The 11,985-nt window shown below is 41.1% G+C and overlaps 2 protein-coding genes across 2 annotated transcripts; both read right to left on the bottom strand.

Annotated features, from left to right (window-relative positions):
• Positions 1-205: 205 nt before the first annotated feature.
• On the bottom strand, positions 206-4,181 carry LOC120554486 (2-oxoglutarate receptor 1-like). The gene is made up of 2 exons (XM_039793405.1): positions 2,758-4,181; positions 206-1,287 (listed from the first exon to the last, which is right to left on the bottom strand). The coding sequence occupies exon 2, from the start codon at positions 1,276-1,278 to the stop codon at positions 298-300; it is 981 nt and encodes a 326-aa protein (XP_039649339.1). The 5' UTR covers positions 1,279-1,287; positions 2,758-4,181; the 3' UTR covers positions 206-297.
• Positions 4,182-4,325: 144 nt separating this feature from the next.
• LOC120554477 (kelch-like protein 41b) lies at positions 4,326-11,167 on the bottom strand. Its single transcript, XM_039793390.1, has 6 exons — positions 9,912-11,167; positions 8,848-9,005; positions 7,625-7,732; positions 5,837-6,022; positions 4,836-4,982; positions 4,326-4,732 (listed from the first exon to the last, which is right to left on the bottom strand). The coding sequence occupies exons 1-6, from the start codon at positions 11,022-11,024 to the stop codon at positions 4,621-4,623; spliced, it is 1,824 nt and encodes a 607-aa protein (XP_039649324.1). The 5' UTR covers positions 11,025-11,167; the 3' UTR covers positions 4,326-4,620.
• Positions 11,168-11,985: the final 818 nt, after the last annotated feature.

Genomic DNA, 11,985 nt, shown 5'->3' with positions numbered 1-11,985 from the left:
TCACAGGTTCTTAGTGAGCACATTTTTATATGCTAAAGTAGGCCAAAGTTCAGCCATAGCTACGTTGTTAGCTTCTAGCAAAAAGTCAGGCACTGCTAGGTACTGTTAGGCAAGGACACTAGTGGTGTGTCTCAGCATAGCCATCTAGCGGTAGGGGGCTTAAACACAACATAAACATGAACCACCAATGAATATTTTTGCACTTAAACTTAAACTTAAAAAAAATTAAAAAAATGTATCGATATTATGTCCAATACAGATGAAAGAAAGAAAAGTCAGGCGTTGGACAGTTGCCAGTCATGTGGCCGGCATGTCACAGCGTTCCTTTCTAAAGACGGCTTGGAGCAGCAACCTGAACTTGGTCAGACAGTGTTCCCAGTGAAAAGTGCTGATGAAGGCCATCCTGAACCTATCACCTGAAAGAGTGTACAGAGCCAGGTTGAAAAAGGTGTTGAATCCAGCCAGAGGCCTGGAGATAATATACGCTGCATGCACTATGTGCTCCACCATGCACGGCATCCTTCGAGTTTCTATCCGCAACACACGCAAGATGTGATACGGCAGGAAACACAACACAAACACCACCAGGATCAGCACGGTCACGCGCCGTGCTCGCATCCGACACGGGCTGGTTGTGTAAGGCCCTTTGGCCAACTGTTTCACTATACCGATGTAACACATGAATACCACCACTAGAGGGAGTAGAAATCCGAAGGCAGTAAGCAGCCGGACATACCACATACTTAACATGTTACTAACGTCTATGGTGCTAGCAAAGTCTAAGCAGTACGTCTTGTTGTTGCGCTGCTCTAATGATATTATCGTCAACATAGGAGTGATTTCGGCAGCGGTGATGATCCAGACGGCTGAACACGCAATTATACCCCAAAACTTTTGCTGCACCTGCGCTGCCCTCAGAGGCTTGCTCACCACCACATAGCGGAAAACGGCGAGACACGTCAGGAAGAGGATGCTTGCATACAGGTTAAAATGAAAGCCAAAGCGCACAAAGCGGCACATGAAGTCGCCGAGGGTCCACGATTCCCCGTTGCTGTAGTAGTGGACCAGGAAGGGCATGCTGAGAACATAGAGGAGGTCAGTCAGTGCCAGGTTGACCATGATGATGCTGTTGCTCTTCCAGGGACGCAGCTTTGTCACGTAAATGCCAATGGAGGTTATGTTGCCCATCAGGCCCACGATGAAGATGATGGTGTAGGAGACAGGCAGGTAATATCGTTTTATCAGTTGGTCCACGTCGGTGCAGTTGGGATGTTCCATGGCTGAGTCCTGTCAAAAGCAATTTTACAAACCACTTTTAAAAAATAAAACTCTGAGAAGAGGGATCTTCCAGAAGTCGTAGTTAAAATTGCAGACAAGGAGGTCATGTCCTTGTTTCCTGGGATTTTTAATGATCCAAGAAGTTAAATGCCACAAATTACACTATTTCTGGACTTAAGATATTGAAATTTGACTGTGTTACGTCAGTTTGAAACATCATTTAAATCATCGTTTGGGGAGATAGAAAAGCACAGAAAATATATATCTAACACTTGAACAAATACTTTCATTTATAATTAAAAAGTGCAAAAATGTGTGGCTAGTCAACAGTTTTTCAGGGGGGCCGATCTATACTGTAGGGCTTGTTGACAACTAGAAAGATGTATTTTACATGTGCTCTTTACTAAGGTACAAGAAGCTGCTTAATAATTGACTACAATTAACTGATTACAGAAATTGTTGATTTTTCAGTCAAACTATTTCTGCGCTATTTGAAAACTTAAACCCTGTATTAAATGTTTTTTTTATGGCCACTTGGGGGCGTAGACACAATGCTAACATCACCATATGGAGTCGACATGACGAACAAATCTGGGACCTTCAAATGCTCAACTATTTTCACCAGCTTGTCGGGAAATTTGACAGTGGATTTTTTGGAGCAATTTTTTTACTGTGATTACAGTATCTGCCTGCTGCGACTGCTACATGTATGAGAACAGTGAGAATATACCAAAACATTAGCTGTACACACTAAGACCAAAACAATGAGCTGAAAAATGCTGAAGGGGAATGCCAGAGTCAGGTGGTAATTCTCTGTGGGTAAGTCCCTACAAGTGACACCATCCACTTAACATGCAGTCATTTGATTAATTTTTAATGTAAAAAATATTGATTAGTGCAGCTTTAATGTTTTCAAATATGCTGAACAAATGCTGAATGTATGGCTTTTTGTAATGGAACTTTTGAGCTGGATGATTCCCAATTCAGGTATATACATTATACATTATATGTGTTTGGGTGAGAAAGAAAATAGGCTACGACCTAGTCATCCATCCTTTTTCCCTCAGCTGTCATATATTTGTCAAAGGCAATTACTGTTTGAGGAAGGAAGGCGAGAGCATGGGCAGATATCCTTGGAAAGAAACAATCAAGCAACTCAGTGGGGAAGAAACAAACAAAACCTTCTTTCCTCGTCAAACCGTCTGGTTTCTGAGAGTCTCTCAGGATATTACAGCGCCTATGGCATCCTGGCTTGATGGCAGCTTCCGTTAATGCTGTCAGTGCAATCTGCTCTCATTATAGATGTGAGGAGATGTACAAAGTGTCATTCACACATCACGTGTAGACACACATGATTCCATAATGCAGGGACTTGTACAATTTCTATCCGAAAGCTAATTTCATCCAGCGAAATGTCGAAATCGTAAACACAGGCCGAGTCAAAAAAGTATAGTTTAAAAAAATGATTTTTCTACTCACTTTTAGTTACAGTGTCCTCATCAGTGCTCACTCCAAGCCTTCAGCGTCTCATCTCTGTTTTAACATCCATCTCTCTGTCACTCCTCCTACTCCCTCCTGTCTCCTTCAACACCCAGGGGGAAACTCCAGCATAGCTTAGTTCTAAAGCCCATTGTTGTGTGATTCACCTTCAGCCATGTGCACTAACTTCCTGGTGTCATGCTTGAGCTGATAAAGCTCAAGGGTCACTTTATTTACACAGATCGGGTTTCAGGGGATTCTGCTATGAAAAAGGGTTAGCACGTCTGGGAACACATTGTGTTTTGATCATTTAAACTCTCCAGTGCACCTTTTGTTAAATAAAAATGAAAAGATGTCTTTGTTATTTCTTTAAACAGGCACGCGATTACCTTAGGTGACTTGAAGAGCTAAATCTAGTAGACAAAGACCTTGGTTTCTGATTGAAGTAATGAGGAAGTTGGGCAAAATGCGGGAAAGGAATGCTTAAATAACAGTATCGTCTGTGTGAAAGTCCAAACTTTCACTTTGTTTATTTTTAGTTTGAACAGCGGCCAGAGATTTCTCTTAGTTCCATGAGCAACTTTTAAATCAATACGTCAATTCCAAACATTGAAAAAATGTTAACACTGAAACTGTGAGCAAATCTTAAAGGTGTCAACATGTTTTAATTAAAACATGCAACACATTAACAATAGTTCTCAGTGCTGGAAATCAATTGTATTTTTGTCCAAATGTGAGATGAAAGCATGCAGTTGGACTCCTGTTTCTGTTTACCTCCTGAATCAAAGTTTTTTCTTTTAGCTCTTGCAACTGGGCCAGAAGAGGCCTCGGCAAAATTGTATTACAGGTCAAACGTCGACAACGCCAACTCGGGACTTTCACTCAAAGAGTACCATACCTTGTGGTTCAAACTCAATTTCTCACTTTTAAGTATGCTGCTCACTCGGCTCGGATTGTGGTAAAAATCACCTGAACCTTTGGGAGCTGGTGTCACAGGACGCATTTAAAAAACATTTTTCTTGTAATCTAATAACTTTGTAATTTGTTTTATTTTGGCCAGGATACTCTAGAAAAATAGATTGTTTTAATACCAATTAGTCGTTACCCCTGGTTAAATAAAGGCAACATTAAAATGTCCTTACTTACATTACTTGACTTTACAGCTGCAGTGCACAGTTGCAAACCATTCTGAAAAAATATTGGTTTTGTGTCATTATCCTGTTAATAAAACTGTTGGGATTCTGTGTGAGGGCAAACTGCATAGACATACCTTAACTTTTCCAGGCTTTGTTCTGTTTCAATTTCTTGAACTTGCAGTGTCGTAACCCACGGTCATGTTGACACACACGAGAAGGTGTGACACATGTTTGAGGATCATTAAGCTGTGTTTAAATGTAAATACTTCACCTACTATTAACCCAGTTCCACCTCCTTGTTTTCCATGAAAGTACAAAGCAGCTACAAATATACATCTTCTCTCCACCGGCTGCCCTCGGCGCGTTGATACAGTCTCTGTAATGTCACTTTTCTGTTGATCACACAAAATCAGAAACAGTAAAAGAAGTGAAGAAGTTTACAAATGTTTATTTTACAAAAAAAATGCTAGAAATGGTGTAGAGCCGAGCTTTATAGATCAATCTAAATTGTGGCTTCTTTTTTTTTTATACTGTCAGGATGGTGCGGTTTTTGAAGAGGCAGCAGAACCGAGTGTTTATAGTACAGATGAAAATCATCTGAGTTCAGAGAAAAATTAATGTCAAAGATCATCTCGACACACAGAAATCTCAGAGGCAGCTCACTGGGGGGGGGGGGGTGTCAGGATGTGTTGTTGGGGGGGCTACAAAATAAAGAAAGTGGTTCTGTCTACAGTTTGGGCATCCTGGCTGCGTTGAGGCGCATGGACACACAGGAGGAGCCGGCAGCGTAACGCATCTCCCTCAGCATCCCGCTCCACTGCTTCTTATCATCCTCATACCTAACAAGACCAAGAGCAGAGTCTGGGAACAGATCTGGGAACAAACACAATGGTAACCAACCAAAACATGTAAATCTTGGTCGCATAACTTGAGAGGACTTACTGCCAGACGTCAGTGACCTCTGTGGGAGCCACCTCTTTGCTCTCCGTCTCAACCATGGCGAAGCCACCCACAGCGTACAGGGAGCCGCCGTTGCTCAGCAGGTTGACAGAGCTCCTCTCCTGGGGAAACTCTGTGAAGGGCTCCCACCTGAGGAGAAACCACATCAGGAGAAGGTCAAGTGTAAGATAGAGCTCTCATTCTAAATGCCAATTGTACCTTTGTCAATTTGTCCAATTTTAGTTTTTTTAGTGTCTGTTGGAGATAACTGAGATGTGGTATGGAGGCCCATAGAGTTCAATATTAAATATATAATTAAAACATTTTAAATAAATAACATAACATGTATACAGGTAAATTAGCCAATACATTGTGAAATAAGAAAACATCATTAGTTTTATTACAGGTCATTTTTTTCCACTATTGAAGTCTGTGTTTCAAAATGCCCCTTTTCAGAGGTTTTTCTACCCAAAGACACTTTTATTTCATGTCACTTTTCATTGCATAATGTCCCATTTCATTCAAATACAAGTAGCTTGGCACAGTTACAGCAGCAGCCTTTTGATTCTAAAATAAGACACACAAACTAGATAGCTAACAGGCAGTTAGGGGAGGTTGGGGGTTATGTGCTAATGTGAAATATGACATGAAATAAGTATCAATGTCATGAGGAAATCAAAAGAGGCTTTTGAAAAAGGGCATTTTTGAAAAACAAATTATATAAATAAAAAAATATACATGATGAAACAACAATTCATCATATTGAGTTGACATTTAATTATTTCTGAAATAATTTCACTATATATTTGTTTACTTTGGTCTGTTATTTTTTTACGCGATACATTCATATGTTTATTTCAGAATTTGTTATTTATTTATGTAGTATTGAACACTCCATAGACTGTGGTTTTTCTTAATTAATGATGTCTAAATGTGGTTGTTTTTGTAAAATGTAAATGATTTTTAACCTAATGTCTCAACTTAAAGGTTAAACAGAATCATACTTGTTTGTTGCAAAGTCATATGCTTCACATGTAGCTGTGAGGCCTTCCTCGTTGACTCCACCAGCCACCACGATCTTGCCGTTGTGGACGACGGCTCCAAACATGGCTCTGGGCGTCTTCATGGCCGCCAGCTCCCGCCACTCGGACTGCTTGTGGTTGTATGAAAACATCTTGTTGAGGGCTTTGCTGTGGAGATGAAGGAATAAATATGATCATGGGAATTTTAGTGTCAAAAGATGTTACAACCAGATGGTACTTACACTAATGAATGGATGGCAGACTTTTGTTACAAAAAGCACCTTCCTTCTACACAAAACATTCAAATACAACACAAAAGTTTAATAACAAAAATACAACAAATAGCAGATATAGACAAAAGCGTATCCCACAATGGATTAATGAAAATAAGTATCATTTGGAATAAACTGCTCTGTAAATGTCAAAGTGTTTGTTTTCCCCAAAAGATTTGTATAGCCATTTACGCAATAAGGTGACATTCCCGTAAAGTGACCAAAGTGATAAAAATGTCACCTTGTGTCTTAATCATTAATAATTATGTTACTAATGGACTGACAATGTGTTTCAGCATGAAGCCTTCATCAGATCATCACTCTCTTTTTAAAGGATACCGTGTCAAATTAAAAATCAGCAGGTAAACAGTCGCACCTGAGATAAAGGCCAAACAGCTGAATAAGTTGCTCAGAAAAAAAGTGAACAGAACTCGCTACTTCAATATAGAATCAAAGAAAACATAGAAAATATAGAATAAATAAGAAAATGAAAATGAAGAACAACCTGAATGAAATACAATAATTAAATCAGGATATTTTACATTACATGTCATTTAGCTGACGCTTTTATCCAAAGCGACTTACAATTGCTATATTTGTCAAAGGCCGACAAAACGATTGGTTAAGTGTCTTGCTCAGGGACACTGGTTGATGTTGACGCAATGGGAATTGAACCCAGATCTCCCACACCAAAGGAATGTGTCATATCCACTGTGCCATGATACTGTGCCATCACCACCCACCACATTTAATTTTCTTTACCTAGATTAGTTTTAGTGTGTGGGGACAGAAGGGCCTGGTGACTTTTAATCAACAGTTTGAACGTAACAACCTGAAGTCTTCACAGACTTTTCTGTTTGGTATTCTGTTCAGTATCTGATAACACATATATAATGGCATTGGATTAAAGCAACACTATCTCATCTGAAACAATACTGGTTATAGTTGGTTGAAAATGGATATCATGATATTGTGTTTTTCGAATAAAGATTTTCGGCCTTGTTGATCTTTTCTTTGCCACACAGGTTTAATTGTTTTCCCACTGATTGTTAATTGCATGGTGTGTCCTTTAATAGTCATTCACACATACACAGCTTATTATTAAATAGTGTTAAATCCTAAGGTTTAAGGGACCTACTGGCTGTTTTGATGATGTATCACTGCTGCTTGTGCTGCAACACATGTTCATACATACGTTCTGCAGACCCGTTACTATGACTGTATCATTCAAGAGAGGCACAGGATCAGTATTATGGCAACATATTAAACAGTCCTGGCCTGTAACAGTGTTTTCTATGAAGTACCATGCAGCTTTGCACTCTGGCAGTGTGTGATAGACCACAAACAGCTGCAGTCTCACACACACACACACACACACACACACACACACACACACACACACACACACACACACACACACACACACACACACACACACACACACACACACACACACACACACACACACACACACACACACACACACACACTTACTCACTTGTCATCTGTCTTTCCTCCAATGCAGTAGACCAGTCCTTTGTGGGAGATGACAGCATGGCCGTGGATCTTCAGAGGAAGCTTTTTGGTCTCAGTCCACTTCATCTTCCTGAAGAATTAAAATTTAATTAGTAGTTTTAAATTATGTTCATCAAGGATATTTTGTTCCCCTGAATATGTTGCTTCTGTTTTGTGTAGTGTTTGTAGAGCCGAATCCATTGGGATTTGTGATAAACATGTAACCAGTTGAATATCCTAACTCGAAAACCAAGAAAAAATGCTCCATAACTATTGAAGAGACCAAGTAAGTCAAGTCAATTTATTTATAGAGCACATTTAAAAGCAACCTAGGCTGAACAAAGTGCTATACTAAGTTATATTAAGTTATAAAAACAAAGGAAGACAATAAAAATATGGACACAATGAACACCATACACACTTCTATACATGTTTAGTAACTAAATTAGTTTAAACTAAATCATACGCCAAAGAATAAAAATGTGTTTTAAGATGAGACTTATTAAAGATCTCGGCAGTAGAGGAGGAGCTAATATGAATGGGAAGTTTGTTCCAGAGTCTCGGGGCCACAACAGAGAAAGCATGATCACCCTTTGTTTTCATCCGAGACTGTGGAATAGCTAAAAGGAACTGATTAGACGATCTTAGGTTCCTGGAGGAGTGATGTAGGGTAAGGAGATCAACAATATATAAAGGGGCCAATCCATGTAATGCCTTAAAAACAAGTAGCATTACCTTAAAATCGATTCTATATTTGACCGGTAACCAGTGAAAAGAAGCCAATATCGGGGAGATATGATCCCTCCTTCTGGTACCAGTCAACAATCTAGTAGCCGCATTCTGGATAAGCTGCAGGTGTGATAAAGATGATTGGCAAATCCCAGAATACATGGAATTGCAGTAGTCAATACGAGACGAAATAAGAGCGTGAATAACGGTCTCCAAGTCCTTACGACAGAGGAAGGATTTTAGAGTCGGCTAAAACGTCCCATAGACAGAAGTGAACCGTAAGAGGGTGAGATCACATCAAAACACAATTAATTATACTTGAACACCAAATATATTTATATTTTTTTTATGTTGTAAAGGAAGCAATGCTGTTCTTTTACTGAAGTCAATTATCACCTTAAAAGTGTATAAAAGGTGAGACGCAGGCTGAGAAAAAAAAAAAAGAGTGAGGGAAAAGAAACAAATAATGCTACTAACTCAACATCGTAGCACATCACAGTGTCCAGCGACTCGTTGGTCTGGAGGTCTTTTCCAGCCACGGCGAACAGCAGGTTCTCGCTCTCTCCGATGTTGAAGAGGCATCTTGGAGAAGGCATGGGCGGCAGGGCGACCCAGTCAGATGTGAGTGGATCCAACTGTGAAGAAAAGTACATTAAAACACCCACTTGGCACCCATTAGCTGTGTGTGTTCATACTGTGGTATCCACATATTGATTATGCTGTAAAATATAGTAGAATTTAAGGCTTGAGTGTCTGTATAGACTTTAGACCTGATGGGCAACATGGGAAAAATAATCCTTCGATTGATCGCAGAAGGATTTAGGGAAAACAGCATCCCAGTCATTCTTGTGGTTACACACAGATTACTTTGAATTTGTGTTGCATTTTTCTCTGCTTTATGTGTAAGTTGAGTTCCATTAAGACATTGAAATGCAAAGAGGGTTTAGATGAGCTAAAGTACTTGAATGACTTAAAGACTTCTAAGATACTACAAACACTGTAGTTGGACATGCTGGGAAATACACTCAATTGATTGCTTGCCAAGAGTTAGATGAGAAGATTGACACCACTCTCATGTTTGTGCAATAAATATAAAAGATAGCCAGCAGGGGGTTAGTTTAAATTAGCACAAAAACTGGAGGCAGGAGGAAACAGCAAGCATAACTCTGAAGAAATGTAAACTAAAATCTGCCTACCAGCACAACTTAAGCCCATGAATTCACTTGTTATATTTTGTGATATATCTTTTTTAATCCATACAAAAGTGTTAAAATGACACAGCCATGTTGGGTGTTTCCCCTTGCTACCAGTCTGTGGTTAGCTGAGCTAGCAGTCTCCTGGCTCTAGCTTCATATTTAACATTAAGATATGCCAGTGGTGTCCACACCACACACACACACACACACACATCTAAATCTCGGCAAGAAAGTGAATAAGAATATTTCCCAAAATTGTCAAACGATTTCTTTAAATAATTCATTAAGTGCAATGAAGGAAGTGATAAAATAGAGGAGTATCAAATGAAAGGAAAACCTGGTTACCAAGTAGAAGTAACATTGCAGGGGTACATCTTTGTTTTCCTCATCCACAAACAGTCCTCCAATGATGTAGAGCTGGTTCCTCTGTGACGCCAGGCTGACGTGGTTACGTGGCACCTGCTCCGACATGGCCGCCAGGAAGCACTCGTTCTCGCTGACGTCATACGCCACCGCCGCCGTATCATTGATCATGACGATGAATTCCCGTGCGTACATGCCGTGTCTGCGGCTGTCATTCAGGAAGCCGGGGAATGGGCTGTCCTCCTCCTCCTCACCTCCTTCCAAGCCGGCTCCCTCCTCCCCCTCCTTCTTCTTGGGTATCTCTGGAAGTTTCCCCTTGAAGGCATCCCTGATGATCTGGATTGTCTTCTGGAGCTCTGGGTCGGCCTTGATGATTTCATCGGTCTCTACTTTGTCTTTGAAGTACTTCTCTGGCAGCAGGCGGAAGCGGATGCAGTTGAAAGCATCCTTCAGGACCTTGACGCGCTCCTTGTCGTAGCGGACCCAGGCCATGAGCGCCTCGAACACCAGCTCTTCCTTCTCCACGTTCAGCGCGTCTCCACCGATGACGGCAAACAGCTCGTGGGCTGCGAGCTTGAGGAATTCCTCTTCTTTGTAGAGGAGCTCAAAGCGGTCAGCGATGTAGTTGCGTGCAGCCACCGCAAGCCTGGGACAGCTGAGCACCAGGCCCATCCTGAATATAGCCATGCAGTTGCCCAGTGAGATCTTCTTCTGAAGGTAGTTGACGCAGACCGTAAAGACAGAAGGGATCTGGAATCTGTTCGCCACAGCAATTATATCCTGCACATTGTCGTCGCTGAGGTCAATCTCGGCCGAGTAGAGGTACTGGATGATCATCTCTAGGATGGAAGGGTTGACTTCTTCCAGGACCACCTCCTTGGTGTTCTCCACCTCCTTCCCATCTTCTGTGAAGAAGATCTCCCTGAAGTAAGGGCTGCAGGCGGCAATGATCAGCCGATGGCAGGGGAAGCTGCGGTCGCCTACCTTCAGGGTGCAGTCTACAAACTTGTTCTCATTCAGCAGTTCCTTCAGCCCGTCCTGAAGCAGGGTGCTCTGAAACAGGCGCAGCTCCTCCTTGATGGCATTGGGGTCCATGGCGTGTCAGGAGGGGAAACAGCGGGTGAACAAGGGGGTCTGTGGAAAGAGGAAGGAGACGGCGGCCACAGGTCCTTTTGGCAGTCGGTCCTGGCTGGGAAAGGCAGAGCACAGAAAAGGTTCCTAGAGTGAAGACCCTGCAATTTAACCCGTCCCACTCTAAATATAGCTCCCTCTGGCCCCTGCCTGCTTTAGCTCCACTGGAATCTGACTGGGCCAAATCACAGCACAGGCCTGGGCTTGGAGCAGCTGCTGTCACAGACTGAAAGTAGCAACTGGCTGCTCAGGCTGTGCCACCATGATTCAGCTCCCAAAGTGTCATGTGGCTGACTAACAGTGGAGACAATGCTGCCAAAGCCCTTGAATAGCTCACCTTAAGCTGTACGTATGACTGGGAGGATATTTAGAGCAGCCGCTGTCATGTTCAAAAATATGTGTTTATAGCTCTCCTTTCATTTATATCTGATTTTCATTTATTTATTCAGTCAGCCAAATCAACTGTACTGTTTTAGGCTTATGTTTACATATACACCAATTTATTTATACTTTGTAATTCATATACAAGCAGACAAGACAGTATCATTAATTATTATAGACAATTATCAATTACTAGTCACTTTTACCGCCACAGATATACTACTAGGGCTGCAACTTACATTTAGCCTACTTCTGATTATCAGTTACTCATAAGTTGCTTACTGATTATTTTCTCAGAGTCCAAGCTGCCATCTTTAAACTACTTGTTTTGTTCAACCAACAATCCAAACCCCCAAATTATTACCTTTACTATCATATATGACAAAGAAAAGTAGCAAATTCTACATTTTAACCAGCAAATTTCACAGCAGCAACATACTTTCTTTTAGCACTTCACTGTTTTCACTGTTAACTCCGCTGGATCTTTTGCTGCAATTCCTCAAAGGAACCACCAAAGTAAATTCAAAAATGTACCTTATTTTAT

Source organism: Perca fluviatilis, chromosome 24, assembly GCF_010015445.1.
Source record: "Perca fluviatilis chromosome 24, GENO_Pfluv_1.0, whole genome shotgun sequence".
Lineage (NCBI taxonomy): Eukaryota > Metazoa > Chordata > Actinopteri > Perciformes > Percidae > Perca > Perca fluviatilis.
Note: the sequence above shows the minus strand (reverse complement) of the source record. Positions and strands in the feature narration are given on the sequence as shown.